This window comes from Caenorhabditis briggsae, assembly GCF_000004555.2.
Source record: "Caenorhabditis briggsae complete genome, chrV, whole genome shotgun sequence".
In the NCBI taxonomy this organism is placed as follows: Eukaryota; Metazoa; Nematoda; class Chromadorea; order Rhabditida; family Rhabditidae; genus Caenorhabditis; species Caenorhabditis briggsae.
Window position 1 is genome coordinate 9,372,478 of NC_013488.2, and position 14,305 is coordinate 9,386,782.

A 14,305-nucleotide genomic window follows, 5' to 3' on the forward strand; every position below is an offset into this window, starting at 1 on the left:
GAGATCACAAATAAAACCGCAAAATATATATTCAAGTTTTTGGAAAAATTCAGAAACTGGGAAGATGGAGACAATGAAGAAGAAGAAGCAAAAAAAAAAAAATATATAGAGAAAAATATTGGGATGGGGGACAAATAAATGAAAAGTGTGAGAAGTACAAAATAAAGCAGGGACCAAGCAAAATAGTTTTATGACTGATTGTCGATGAAAAATTTCTGATGAGAGACGTGCCTGTGAAGAGTTATTCAGCCTGGATGGCGTGCCACTTGGAGACGGTGATTCCGGCGCCCTGAAAATTTGAAAATTAGGAAGATTTCTTCAGATTATACTGACAAAATAATCCCCAGTTTTATGTTTCCAACTCAAATTCTTTTTACCATTCTCTTGTATCCCGTCTGAAGCCGTTCAAAGCTTAACCCTAATCCTACACTCTTCTTAGAAATGAATGGAAACAATAACCTTTTCTGACGTCACAAACTTTCCTATCTTTGAACGAAAAGAAGCGACTACGGTCTCGTGCCTTCTTGTCTTCCCCCTCACGACTTCAGAAGGACGTCGTCGACGTCGCCTTCCGTTACCGAAGCAGTCAACGTGGCGTCCACGTGGACAAAATCAACTGATAAGCGTCGTTGCGGGGCAAAGTCCTGTCGATCTCTGATAGTCTCCCTTTGAAAAGGAAATCGTCTTTCTATCCGATGGGAGAAGACCTCGACGATGGCGACGTCGACGGTGGTTTATTGAACTTTTTTAAAGATGCAGCAGAAATGTGAAAACGAGGTTGCAGACAGACCCGATAACGGGATGGGGTTTGCACCCAGAAATTGATAAGAGAATTACGACAAAAGGAGGGGGGAGGTTGATCTTATTTGCAAATTGAAAAGATTGATCAGAACTGACCGAATCAAAGGATAAGTTTGATACTGAGACATGTATCTTTTGTCTAGATCTTCAGAAGTCGAAGGGGGAAAGATCAGAAAGTTTTTCAGAAGGAATCTCGAATACTTTCAAAGTTGGTCAGGTTTAGAAAGGGAAAGAGTGTTACCTGGAAGTCCCTGAATTCTCTAGAGGAATAATTATATTTTTTAGGAACATTTAATATTTGAAGCCCTGAAAATTTTTAGAAAACAACTATACTAAATTGCATTGAACATATAAGACATACCGTAAAATCTGTAATAGAAGAGCCCACGCACTGCCAAATTTGACCTGGTTTATCTCGGTTACCGTAGGAGATATCGAAAATATGTCAACTGATAAAATGTTTGTGCTATTGTGAAAAAGAATGTATTAGTTGACATTTTTATATCTTTTATAGGAATTGAGATGAATGGATAAAAATTTATAGTTAGGAGCCCTTCTACTGCAGGTTTTACGGTAAAAGGTATATCGCAAAATTTTCTGAAACCAATCATTTCCAAAAAAGCTAATATCCACAAAGACTGTGAAATTCAAAACCGCCAATTCCATGTGTTGAACCCAATAGTATTTGACTATTTGATTTCACTTCCAGCCTTCAGACAGACCCTATCAATTCATCAAATTCTCTGCAAGTCAGTCTGTAGATTCCTAACTTTTGAGTAGTTCATATCATCTTTTTCCTATATACTATGATCGCTTTTTGAGATGAGTCTCCAATCACCTCATTTTTCGAAAATTACTCTCCCCACGTGCAGCCGAAACTTGTGATTTCTGGCGTACAGTTTTCGATTTCAATTTTGAAAGAAAATTCGACTTTCTACCCCACGAGTAGAAGTGCCCTTTTGGCTTTTTTTTTGCGGAAGGGAACTTGAAAAGTACATCTTTCTTACACCGAATTTCTCTTCTTCATCTTGTTCTTCCTATCCGGTAAACCAGTAAACAGGAAAAAGGATGGGGAAACGGCAGTTTTTGGTTTTAGTTTTTTAATGGGGATTCCTTCTTCTTTTTTTGATTGATGGTATCATCTATTCGCCGTAAAATTAGAAAAAAAGATGAAAGATAAGAAGGGAAAAGGGAAAAGATGGATATAAGGAATGTGTCATCATACCTGCATCATCTGGTGCCAGTGCTCATTGGCGTCTGGAGTGGAAGAGGCGAATCCGATGGAAATGGATCCGATCTGGACTTTACGACGAAGGATTCCGGTGACAGTCCAGACTTCAACACGAACTGTTGAGGTTTCGACTTTGTCTTTTGAGAACTGAAATAATTATTTTTTAAATTCAGATTTTTCAGATAAAGATACTCTTTGTAATTTTACAGATTCCCCATATTAATAAATTCATATTTTGAAATATGCCTGGAACTCTCTAAAAAAGTTGCCCATTATTTCGAACCAAACTATACTCAAACATCAAGAAACAGGATAAATAAACATCCAATCACTAATTAAAATCCAATGTTTAGTTTCGACTTTTCCCGAATACCTACTTGTTTGTGTAGTAAATAAATGAAATGTGAAACGATACCAAGTGATTGATTATAACTTTAAGAAAACTGTTGTGGAAAACAGGTGGTGTAGCTTTTTTGATTCATTAAACACCAGATGTTCCACGTAGGGACAGGGAACATCATGTTTACACAATTTGCAGTTAGTTTACTAGATTAGGGGGTTTAATTGTTGCAAAGTAATTTAATCTAGAAGACAATTAAAGGGGGACTCCGAGTGAAAACGTATTCCGTAATTTTTTGCATTAAAATGTTTCCAAAGTTGTATATTTTCGAAATCCCTGAAAACGCCGTCGAAAATACAAGCGCCCACAGGTCAGTTCTCGTCCAAGAGGACCGCCGGAATCCTAGTCCAAGGTTACTGTAGGCGCTGTTTTATCATGTAAATTTTCAGAATATTTCGCCGGCTCCGGTCGTTTTTTTCTGTATTTTTAGAAAAATTCATGGCGTTCTCATTTTTTTTTCCATTTTTTTTCGGAATTCTTTCTAAGTACTATTACAAAAATACATACGCTAGAACCTGTATTACAAGGGCCCACAACTTTTAAATTCGAGCCAATTTTTCTCCGTTCCTGTCAAAGATATACATAAAAAACGTTGTCAACTAATGAATCGTTCATCATAGTATCAGAACTGTTTGTTAGTTGATATATTTGTGTTATCTTGCAAAGGAATCGAGTCAATTGAGCCCAAATTTGACAGTGTGAGGGCTCTTCTATTACTGCTTTTACGGTAACTTTGGGAACATGTCAAGGAAAAAAATTCAACAATTTTTTGGTCGGAGTCCGTATTTAATTTAAAAAGCAAGTCAAAAATTTCTGTTCGAAAACTCTTCAAGTTAAAACGTTTATTGTTTACACCAAATTAACAATTTATGAGATCTGTGATGTTGCTCCTAATCAAGAACCCATGACCTATTTTGATCTTTCTTCTCAATTTATCCAATCAACCGTAAATAATTAATTATTTCAGTTTTGATATCTGACTTTAGGTTTTAAAAAGTGTGACTTTCTGTTATTCCAACACAAAACTTTTTTCTAGTCAGAAACTAAAAATTTTTCAAAGTCACATGTTTTTCGAAAGACATCAACACAAAGTATGAAAATAGGACTGAAACCGAGAAAATTGTAAAAACTCACTTTCATAGTGCAGTGATGACTGTAGACTGGTTGAGTTGAGTGCTTGATAGTGTCAGTCTTATGACGAGAAAGCTCTGTGTTGAACTCGTCGATTCCGATGATTCTGATGAATGAATCTGGTGGATGAGCGTTATCCGATCCGAGAGACGATGCCTTCTCGATGCAGACAGAGACAACTTCGTGCTTGTCGTCGTAGCAGAGTCCGACGAGAATCTGAAAATCGTTAGAATTTCACATTGATGAGGAACCCACTTTCAACAAATAAGATCGGACTATCTATTCATAACCTGCTAGACGCCTACATACTCAAGCTACCGTAACCCTTCTAATAGATGACCATCCTAACCATCATTTTTAAGCTTAATTATCTCATTTCCTGTAAAAGATATCAAAATGTTGTCAACTGATAAATTGTTTGTCATAATATTTAAAATATTCTAATAATAGATCTTTTTTGAAATCTTCTACTGGAACTGAGATATACAAGGTCAAAATTGGAAGGTTAGGTGGCCATCTATTAGAGTTTTACGGAAACTGCTGATGACCACATTTTGATGTTTGGATATTTTGAAATCACTTCGTTAGTTGGATACGGTAGCATTCGCATGTGCATTCAGAATTTTAGGCTACACAAGACTCGGCTAAACGAGACTGGTGTCCAAATTACGGGTTTCCGAAGATGAGAAACTAGTATTTGACTTATTTTAAATAGAATCTACTCTTGAATATTTAAGGTGAGCCCAGACTTTGAAGTTGCTTCAGAGCTCCAAACAGTACTCACCTCCGGTGATCCAGTCATCGGTTGGCTGCAGAATCTTCCGGTTGCATCGACCATACTGCTTCGGCGACTGTCGCCGTTGTGTCCACGAGAAATACCGTTCGAGTGCATTGATGGCTGGAAAAAATAACAAGGAAATGGAAATGACGAGAAGCAGCCAGATAAAAAAATGAGGTCAGAAGCGCCTCGAATGAAACGGATTCTGTGGAGCGTGCTTAAATTTTTTCGAATTCTTGTTTTCTGCGAATTCTTCTTCTTATTTTTCTTTTCTTCAATTCATAATACAATTCATTGTTTATTTCTTCTGAGAATTTCAAGAAAAAAGGAGAATTGAACACTAAGAATCTGATAATTGAGTATCTCCAAAAAGTGCTGAAGTCCGCCGACAAAAGTCACGCCTTCTTTTTGTCTAAGCCACAAAATATTTAGAAAGACGAAAATAATTAGATGTCATATAAATGTATCCTAGATAATCCCCTAGATCTATCGAGATCCGAAAGGTAATTATTTTTTGGAATGAGCCAAAAGATGACTGAAACACAAGTAAACACAAAGATCGACGGCTTCTGGGTGAATGAGTTTCGAATCAAAAAGATGTGCAGGAGGACAAAACAAAAAAGAATAAGAAGAAGGAGGTGGATGTGTTCTAATGGGTCCTTTTTGCTCACTCCCCAAATGCTTTATTGGCCTCCCTATTTTTGCTCTCGAGCTCATTTCTATTCCTGGTTCGTCGATCGAAATTGAACACCCAGTGATTTGGGAAACAAGAAGAATGGGAGAACGGCGAAGAGTTTGATCCTCATTTTATTTCACTTTTAGGCGGATTAGCTTCTTGGGAAATTGGGAGATGTTGAAGGTTGTGGGATACAGAAAGTCTAGCAGATCTACTGGTTTTTCAAGGTAAAAAAGAATGTCTCTCAATGTTCTATCACAATTTTTTGGTTTTCCATAAAAGCGGATCATAATTTAATTCCTACAACATATTAAGAATCATCAGAATATCTATTTTACTCTGATAATAGATTTCTAGTCACTATCCCAGCCGTTCGATCTTCATTCGAACACTTTTAGACTCCAAAAAAAGCCGGACCAAAACTCAATTCAAAAAGTGGTAACTCCTTCCTCGCACTTCCCGTTGTTTCCCATAAAACAGAGGGGTCGTTCTGAGAATCTAGCAAAAATCGAACGACACTGCGTTTTTTTCTTGGGAATTCGAAATTGGAAATTGAGTTGATGTGATGTGCCCGTTTGAGAAAATAAACAGCCTTTTTGCTGTTCCCGCTATTTTTATAGCAAAGAAGGAAAATCGAGAAGAAGAAGAAGAAGAAGGCAACTGAGAAATTGAAGAAGATGAAAAGAACAGAAGGGGGAAGAAAATGAACGGATGTAAACCAAATAACAGATCAAAAGCCCTAATTTGTAGAAGAGAAGGCAAAAAGACAGTATGGGCATTTTCGAAATGGTGAAGATAACTGTGTGTTTTTCGAAAACTGCTAATTTCGAGATTTTTCGAACTCAGTTTTCAATTTTTTCAAAATTTCTTTCAAACTACTAAACTGGGACCAGTGCGTTCTAGGCCATTATAGCCTGGTGCCCTAACTTTTTCAAGTCGAGCTTTCTATGCCACCATGGTAAATGGTCTAGTAACGACCTAATATTAAACTGGTGTGTTTTCTAGGTGGTCTAGCAAGCTCAACTTGCGAAACCTAGGCCACCATGTTACATGAACTAGAAAACATTTCAGGCGCGTGCTAGATCATTACCGTAAAACCTTTAATAGAAGGGCCCCTTTGATAGAAGGGTCCCTCTAATAGAAGGGCTTTGCGAGAAAGGCTTGGAAAAATAAAAGGGCCCTCTTAAGAATGTGTTGTTTGAAATCAAGAATTTCCATGCGTTTCCAGTTAAAAATATTCCGGAAATACCACATTTCTACTAATATGATAAACAAAATTAAGGTGATTTACCTTGGTGGCCTAGAAAACCTAACTTGCGGAAGTTAGACACCATGTTACATGAACTAGAAAACACACCAGGCGCGTGTTAGATCATTTCTGGACCATCAACTACGGTGGCCTTAAAAATCATGTTGATAAAATCATTACCGTGAACCTGTATTAGAAGGGCCCCTTTGATGGAAGAGTCCCTCTAATAAAAGGGCCCTCTTAAGAATGTGTTGTTTGAAATCAAAAATTTCCATGCGTTTCCAGTAAAAAATATTACGGAAATACCACATTTTCACAGAAATATGATGAACAACTCTTTTTTGCTGATAAATTTCGGTGACCGATATAAATATTCATAATTTTCGAACAAAAATTTTCCGGATTTTTCAATAAAAAAATTCGAAAAATGGTCGGAAAAATAGAAGAGCCCCCTCTAATTGAAGGGCCTCTGTGATAGAACGGCCTAACACAAGTTTTACGGCGTTTAAGAAAAAATCTGAATCTAACAGTTGAAAAGTAAGAATTATTCTATGGATTTTCAAGGAATAAGAACTTCCCAAAATATTTGAAATCATCTAGATATGTATCAGATTTTCAAGAGAACGACTCTTCGCGAGAAACCAAAACAACTCCAAGAATTTAAATTTTTTAACAATTCCAAGAATGCTGCGAAATTCACTTGACAAATCTTCTCTTGAGACTTTTAGGACCTTTCGATCCCTTTCTGGTATGTTCATTCCCCTTAGCAGATTCCTGATCTTCTTCCAGAACTCCAGATCAAAAAACAACAATTTCTTCCAATAAATTATCTCCGGAATTCATCATTCCCCTATTTCTCCTTCGTTTTTTATCTCACCTCAGTTTCATGAATATTCATACTGAAACACGACGAAGAGTGTCGTTGATCTGATCTCAGAGAAGGGATAGAAAAATAAAAGAAGCTTTTACAAATCCAAAGTCTAAACCTCCGGACATAAAACGCTTAGCAACACTTTATACGTCGCACTCGATGGATGAAGCAAGACGAAAAAAAATCTAATTAACGGGGCGGAAGAAAATAGGCACCTGTCTGTTGCTCTCTGAATTCAACTGATGAATAATGGGAGACAAAAGAAAAAAAATAAGAAAGGAGAAGCCCTTTTTATTATATAATAATGTCAAGAATAGATCCCCCAAAGTCGTTGACATTTCTCTCAAGCATATCCAATTTCCCCATCTTTGACCCTAATAAATACATTTCAAAAACTTCAGGAGAGAGAGGGCATTTTATTCAAAAAGCACTCGTAAGAGAGCAGGAACAAAGAATATACAACAAGAAAACAGCTGAATCATGTTTTGTCCCCTTCTGGGGATATGTATTTATAGACACAAATGCGCTATTTATAAGGTTTCGATAATACTTTCATAGCCACGTGCTCTTTCTCCTAGACAGAGACACAATTATTCGGATACTACATCTAAATGAAGGCGTCGGATTTCACAACAAAAAGAATAAAGAGAAGAGACAAGAAAAGTAGAAGCACGTGTAGAAATTGAGATAATTTGGAAATTAGGAGAGAGAGAGAGAGAGAGAGAGAGAGAAAGTGAAAACTTTTTGGTATACTACCTTTGGGTTCTTTGAAAGCATGTTTTGAGTTTTTCAAGTGGCCCTTCTGACTTGCGCTTTGGTTCTTTTCAAGATGTGTTTTTGATCTGTTGGGGGAAAATCGGTAGTTCTGATACCAAAATTTTAAAAGCATGAAGCGCCGTGCCGGAAATGCCTTTTTTCAGAATTTTCAAGGCCCGGCTCAGTTGAACCTGAGTTTTCAGAAATGTTTTCTCTCTTTTCAAAACATTTTTGAGATCAACTGAAACAAAACAAACTTTCTGCCCAATAAAAAGTGCTTTTAAAAACAAAAAGCTTGCCAAGAGCTCGCCAAGAAAACCCCATACTGTTCAAGTATGGTAAAAAGGGATACCAGAAGTTCTCCGAAAATGATAATAAAACTTAAAATGCAGTTATTATTATTTTTCCCAAAACAAAGCATATTGGATGCCTCTACCAGGAATTACAGATACAACGGGGAAGCCAAGATTCCAAGATTATTCTTCTTGGCTCCAAGGTCGATCGCTTTCTGGAACTATGGATACCAACATAAACAGAAAAAAGTTTTGGTTTCTCTCTCAAAATAGAAAGTTTTGATCGTTAATATGTCTGGGATAGATGACAGTTGTCCGGGGAGATTTCATAAGCTTACGAAATTCCAAAAATAGAAATTTTTTGAGTTTTTGAGATACAATTCAAAAAACAATAAAAACGTTTGGAAACATAAAGAAGAAAACTAGAAGTTTCTTCTTCTCCCAATGTAAAATGACTAGTAAATCTCTCATAACTCCATATTCTTTCTTTTCTCCTCTTCTTCCCCTTTTTTTTGGTACAACAACCCCTTCAGTAAATTTGATAACCTAAACAACAATAAGATTCCAAATTTTCATCCAAAAAAGATATGAGAAAAATAGCTTCGTTTTCTTTTCCGTCGAGAATAATAAGATGCTAGACATCGAGAAAAAACTTGTCAAAAATAGCAAAAAAAGCGAAAAAAATCCGGGTTTTGCTTCCTTCAAATATTGTGGCAATTACCTATGAATATGCAGAGATACTACAAAAATGTGTTCAGCATATACATCCATTAGGAAAGAAATGTTGGGGAATATTCAGAAAATATCTGTTGCGAGATGCATTTCTGTCTACCGTGAACATTGAATTAGAAAGACCTGCCCCCACACTGTCTATTTCGAGCTGATTTTTCTCGACTCCTGAGAAAGATTTCAAAAATATGTCAGCTAATGAAATGTTAGCAATTTCATGATAAACAATTTATCCGTTGACAATTATTTTATATCTTTGACAGGAACCGAGATAAATTGGATCAAAGTTAGAAGTTAGGGTGCCCTTCTATTACAGGTTTTGCGGTAATTTAATATTCAAATTCAGGTCTTTTTCTCATCCTGTATGCAATCACATATTTATGCTCCATTACAAAAATGCACACCGACAAACAGATCAAGAGAAAATGGGAACAGGAGAAAGATTGATGAGATTCATGAATTCGGAATCGTTTTCTGACTAAATGGGAGGGAAGAAAAAAAGAAAAGAAAAATCTGATAAATACGTTTAGGATTTTTGGTCTAGAAGAAATTTTGGTCTAGAGGAGATTCCGTATTTCTGTCACTGATTGCAATTCGATTATCTTCACGAAATGAAAGCGGAAAGTTTAGAAGAAAAGCTTTTTCAAAATACTGGAGGTCTTTCAGGGTCACATGAATTTCTGAAAAGAGAGATGAAAGTTTTACGATAGATTTGTGGTCCTTGCTTTTGACTTACTTTTTAAATTAAATACGGACTCCGACCAAAAAATTTGTTGAATTTTTTTCCTTGACGTGTTCCCAAAGTTACCGTAAAAACTGTAATATGAGGTCCCCACACACAGTCAAGTTTGAGCTCAATTATCTCAATTCCTATGCAAGATATGAAAAATATGTTCAACGACAAAAATACTCCTGATGTTATGGTAAACAGGTTATCCTTTGAGAAATTTTTTTATATATTTGACAGGAACTCTAGCTCTAAATTGGGACTCTTCTATTACAAGTTTTACGGTATGTTAAGTCCTTTGAATCAGACATACTGTAGCGTATTAGCAAAGAGTGCTACTATTGATGACGTTTATAAAGACTGACGATGCTTCGAATTTTCTTGAATCATCTGTAACTGTAAAAAACTACTTTTCGCATATTTTCCGAAAAATATTCTGCCTTTCGGGACTATGTTAGTATATGTTTCTGAAGAACTTTTTTCTCATAACTACCGTAAATTCTGTGGTAGAAGAATTTACGGTAGGGAAACTTTTAATTCAACTATCTCGGTTCCTTCAAAAGATATCGAAAATTGGTCCACAAAATGTTTTTTGTAAAACTACCAAAATTTTGTCAGTTGACAAATTTTTGATCTATTTTGAAGGGGTGGAGATAATTGAGCTCAATGTGAAAACATTTGCAGTTTCTACATTTCGAAATTCTTACCCGCATTTTTACAGGATGTGTAGTACAAAAGCTGATGTAGCTGAATATACAATACGGATAATTTCTTTTCAAGACATCTCTTTTTATACCAAACATGGACAGTTCCCTCAGGATCCTTCTACACAGACAGTCAAAACACCAACCGATATCCCGCTCCTTGAATTAAGTTAAGAGATCTCTGAATGTGCCCAGAAACAGTTTTCTGTTTTCAGAATCCAGTCGAAACGTTAATGAATCTAATCAGAAAGATACCGTAGGGACTTGCATGTCTAGTCGGATGTGACGTTAGCTACAGTTCTCTGTCTTCCAATCCTAAAATGTTTGATCTTTGTGTTCAGCATTGCGTGCCTAAGTTCTTCCTTTTTTGAATTCAGCTGATTCAAGAAATCCAAAACCAAAAACTTTTCTCGAAAACTTTTTTGTCTCAACCGGAAACCTCTGTTTCTTTCCGTTTTTTCCGTGATTGTCATCAGTAAGTAAGTGTTGAAGAAATGCCACTGACGTCATCTGTCTCTTCTTCTTTTTTTTGCTGTTTTTCCCCCAATATAATTGGAAACTCACACATTTTGTGATGCCACCCCCGCCGTCTCTCATCCTGCTGCTATCAAACTGCTCAAATTGGAAAGTTTGCCAGAGGCGAAATATGCCCTTCCTATTAGACATCTTTTCAGATTTAGCTCAAAAATGTTATAAAGTTACAATCTAAGTTTCTTCTGCATCTAACAATATAGTTGTCATGGTCTAGCAAGTTTCTGATGTCATATTTCTTCTAATTTTGCAGCCTATGAAATCAAAAACCAGTCCCTGAATATTTCCTCATCCCTCTTAAAAATGGAGGACATGAAAAAAAAAATAAATGTCTCAACATTTTGTTCATATAAGCTCTTCAAGGATTTGAACTTGTGGGACAAGTATTGAAGATGCGGCGCCACTACCGCTTGAGCTACGCGAACGAAGCTGAAGTGCCGGATGATTCCCGATGGCATAGATAAAAGCCGGTACGATAGCTGTACGCAAAGTGAACACTAAACATTGTACACCGTCTCGTCAGAATACATACCGAAAAACCTGAAGAGCCCCCCACACTGTCAACTTTGAGCTCAATTATCTCGGTTGTAAAAGCTATCAAAATCTGTAAACTGATGAAATGTTTATAGTAATATCACAAACATTTTATTAGTTTACAGCTTTTTTTTATATCTTTAAGAGCTACGGAGATAAATTAGCTCAAAGTTAAACGTTAAGGGCACTTCTATTACAGGTTTTACGGTTCCCTAACTTCAAAAAAACTTCAGAAAAATCACCTGTCCCCCTTCTTTTAAAGTTGAAACAACTTTTCAACTGGAATGACATGCGAAGTATCTTGTTGTTGGAAAAAAACGTTTTGTGGATGGATTTTTGTGCTTTGTTTCAGAATGGGAACAGGAACATGTACGATGTCCACATAAAATAGGAATGATGTAAACAGAAAGATGGATAACAAGATTTCGAACAAAGTTTTGAACCTCTAGGATCTTTGAAATTTAGCTTTTTGACTATTTGATTTTCTAGATAATCCATACCTCACAAGTCAGTTCTTTGAGACCTAAAGAACGCGCAGACAATTCTTCTGAATATTCTAAGTGCTTCTTCGCAACCAGTCATCTCTTTTCTTTTCAATTAAAACCCAAGGATTAGTGTTTAACACATCATCATCGTCAAAAAATGTTGCAATTGCTCACCGAAACTGGAAGAAGACACGGAGACGTGGCACCTCCGAGTGAATGGATCTCTAACGACGACTTCTGAGTAACAGCATCCGATGAGGATTCTGAGGAGCTTCGAGAGTCGCTGAGCTTCCTTCTGGAAATGACATGGATGGAATTAGGAAAAGAGATCAGACAGCGGATTGTCCTTTGTTCTGCCCCGTTACACATATATTTTTTTTTCGTTAGCCTAGGTGGACAAAAAGTGACCAACCATCAATCTCCGAAAGAAAAAACTATAACAACTGTGATTGCGGATTTCCGGTTCCGGTTCCGTTTAAGTTTCCATGTGGAATTGCTCGTGCAAAGTTCAAAGTTTCTTGACATTCAAGCATTTTCCTATTTTTCAGACAAAGTTCTCCTTGTAATTCTAATCACAATCAGTTTAATCAGCCGGAAGTCATATCTAAATTTAGATTCTTAAACATGAAATTTTTCAACAAAAAAAAGCAACCAGTGAATTTTCAATTCATTTTCTCTTTAGCAGAAAGAGTCTTTCCATACCTCAAATCCATCGTTGACATTTTTTGGGAGTGTCTATAAGAGGATCAGTGTCAGTTGCAGATAGATAGAATAAGGGTGTGCCCTTCGAAATGGAAAAGAGAGCAGCACAAAGCTGTGCTCGAATAAAGTGGGCGTGGCTTACTGGGTGAAGAGGCGGTTTGCCAACTCTCACTTTCTCTTTTTTTTGTCCCACAGGAAGGAAACGTCAAATCCTCTGCTCCTCGGTTGGAATAGTTGAGTCAGAATAGAAAGAGAGTAAAAAGTAGAAGGAAGGAGAAGAAGAAAGAAACACACGCTAATTGCTCGAGGAAAAGCGAACAACAGATAAAAAAGAGATAGAAGAAGAAGACTTGAAGAAGAAGAAGAAGAAGAAGAAGAAGAAGAAGAGGAAGAGGAAGATTTCAGATGAGGAAATGAAAGTGCGATAATTGTCTGCTGAATAATCCGTAAGCCGGCACCTCCCCGTACATGAAACTCTAGAGAGGATTTATTTTATTTTGCCAATCCACACGAACAAAGAATGTCGTTGCGACCAAAGAATTCAAAGGATTCTTTTTGGATTTGAGCAAACTTTTTTGTTCCAAAAATAGATTCATCCGATTAGTTATATACTTTTTATGTAATGTAGAAGACGATGCTCACTATGAGCACTTTTTTTACTTATTAGGGAAACAGTTGCTTTAGAAGGTAATAAAAGTGTGTATCATAAAACCTGTATTAGAAGGGCCGGTCCTTCAATTGTTCCAAGGTACCTTCAAAGGGCCCTTCAAATAGAGGTGGTTCTTATATTTTTCCGGTCATTCTTTTCCAAATTATTTCATCAAAAAATGCGGTGAATTCTGGTTCAAAAACAGTGAAAGTGTATCAATTTCCTCAAAATCGAGCAATTTTTGAGCAAAAAAAGTGTTTCAACAAAATTTTAGAATTTCTGTATTTTTTCCCTGAAAAGTACTGTTTAATTTCAACCAACGAATTTTGAGGTGCTCATTCATTAAAGAGGCCCTTCTAATGCAGGTTTTACGGCACCTAAATAGGAAGAGTCGAAATGCGTGAAATACCGTATTCCCGCTAATAGAAGTCTACCCTAGCCGACAACTTTGAACTCAATTATCTCGATTCTTGTGAAAGATCTAAAAAAGTGGTCAACTGAAATCTTTACGACAATATGATGAACGTTTTATCAGTTGACAACTTTTCGATATCTCTCACAGGAATCGAGATAATTGAGCTCAAATTGGAATCGAGATAATTGAGCCTGAGTGGGCTTTCATTAGAGATTGACATGGCCCATCCAAACCAAAGCCAATTTTTTGGCCATTTCATAAAGATCAAACGGAACTTTTTAAATAGTCGATCTGAAATCTTACTTCTTGAATTTGATTATTCTTGGTAACTCGAAAACCAGAAGTTTAATTTTGTTATGCTCCTCCCTCGCAATAATACCATGATTTTCAGAAAACAGTAATTATAGTTAACACATAAATTAAAAATACTTTCTTTATGCTTACCTACAGTAATCCTCATTTTTGTAAAGATTGCCCAACTTACCTGAAAAGAAATGCAATGACCTGCTGAATGGACAGACAGCTCCACATGCTTCCCAACTTTGAAAGTTTTTGATCTAGAATTCAATTGGAATTTGCGGATGAAGTGGACAAAAAAGGCTCTTGTTGGCTGGCTTCCGGAGTGGGCGGGCTCTTTGCGTGA

General features: G+C 36.5%; 1 protein-coding gene across 1 annotated transcript; it reads right to left on the minus strand.

Moving 5' to 3' along the window:
* Positions 1–241: 241 nt before the first annotated feature.
* CBG23263 lies at positions 242–4,455 on the minus strand (the record flags this gene model as incomplete). The annotated part of the gene is made up of 4 exons (XM_002636525.2): positions 242–289; positions 2,027–2,179; positions 3,567–3,779; positions 4,348–4,455. 4 exons carry the CDS (start codon positions 4,453–4,455, stop codon positions 242–244), a joined length of 522 nt encoding a protein of 173 aa, XP_002636571.2.
* Between the last annotated feature and the right edge of the window lie 9,850 nt (positions 4,456–14,305).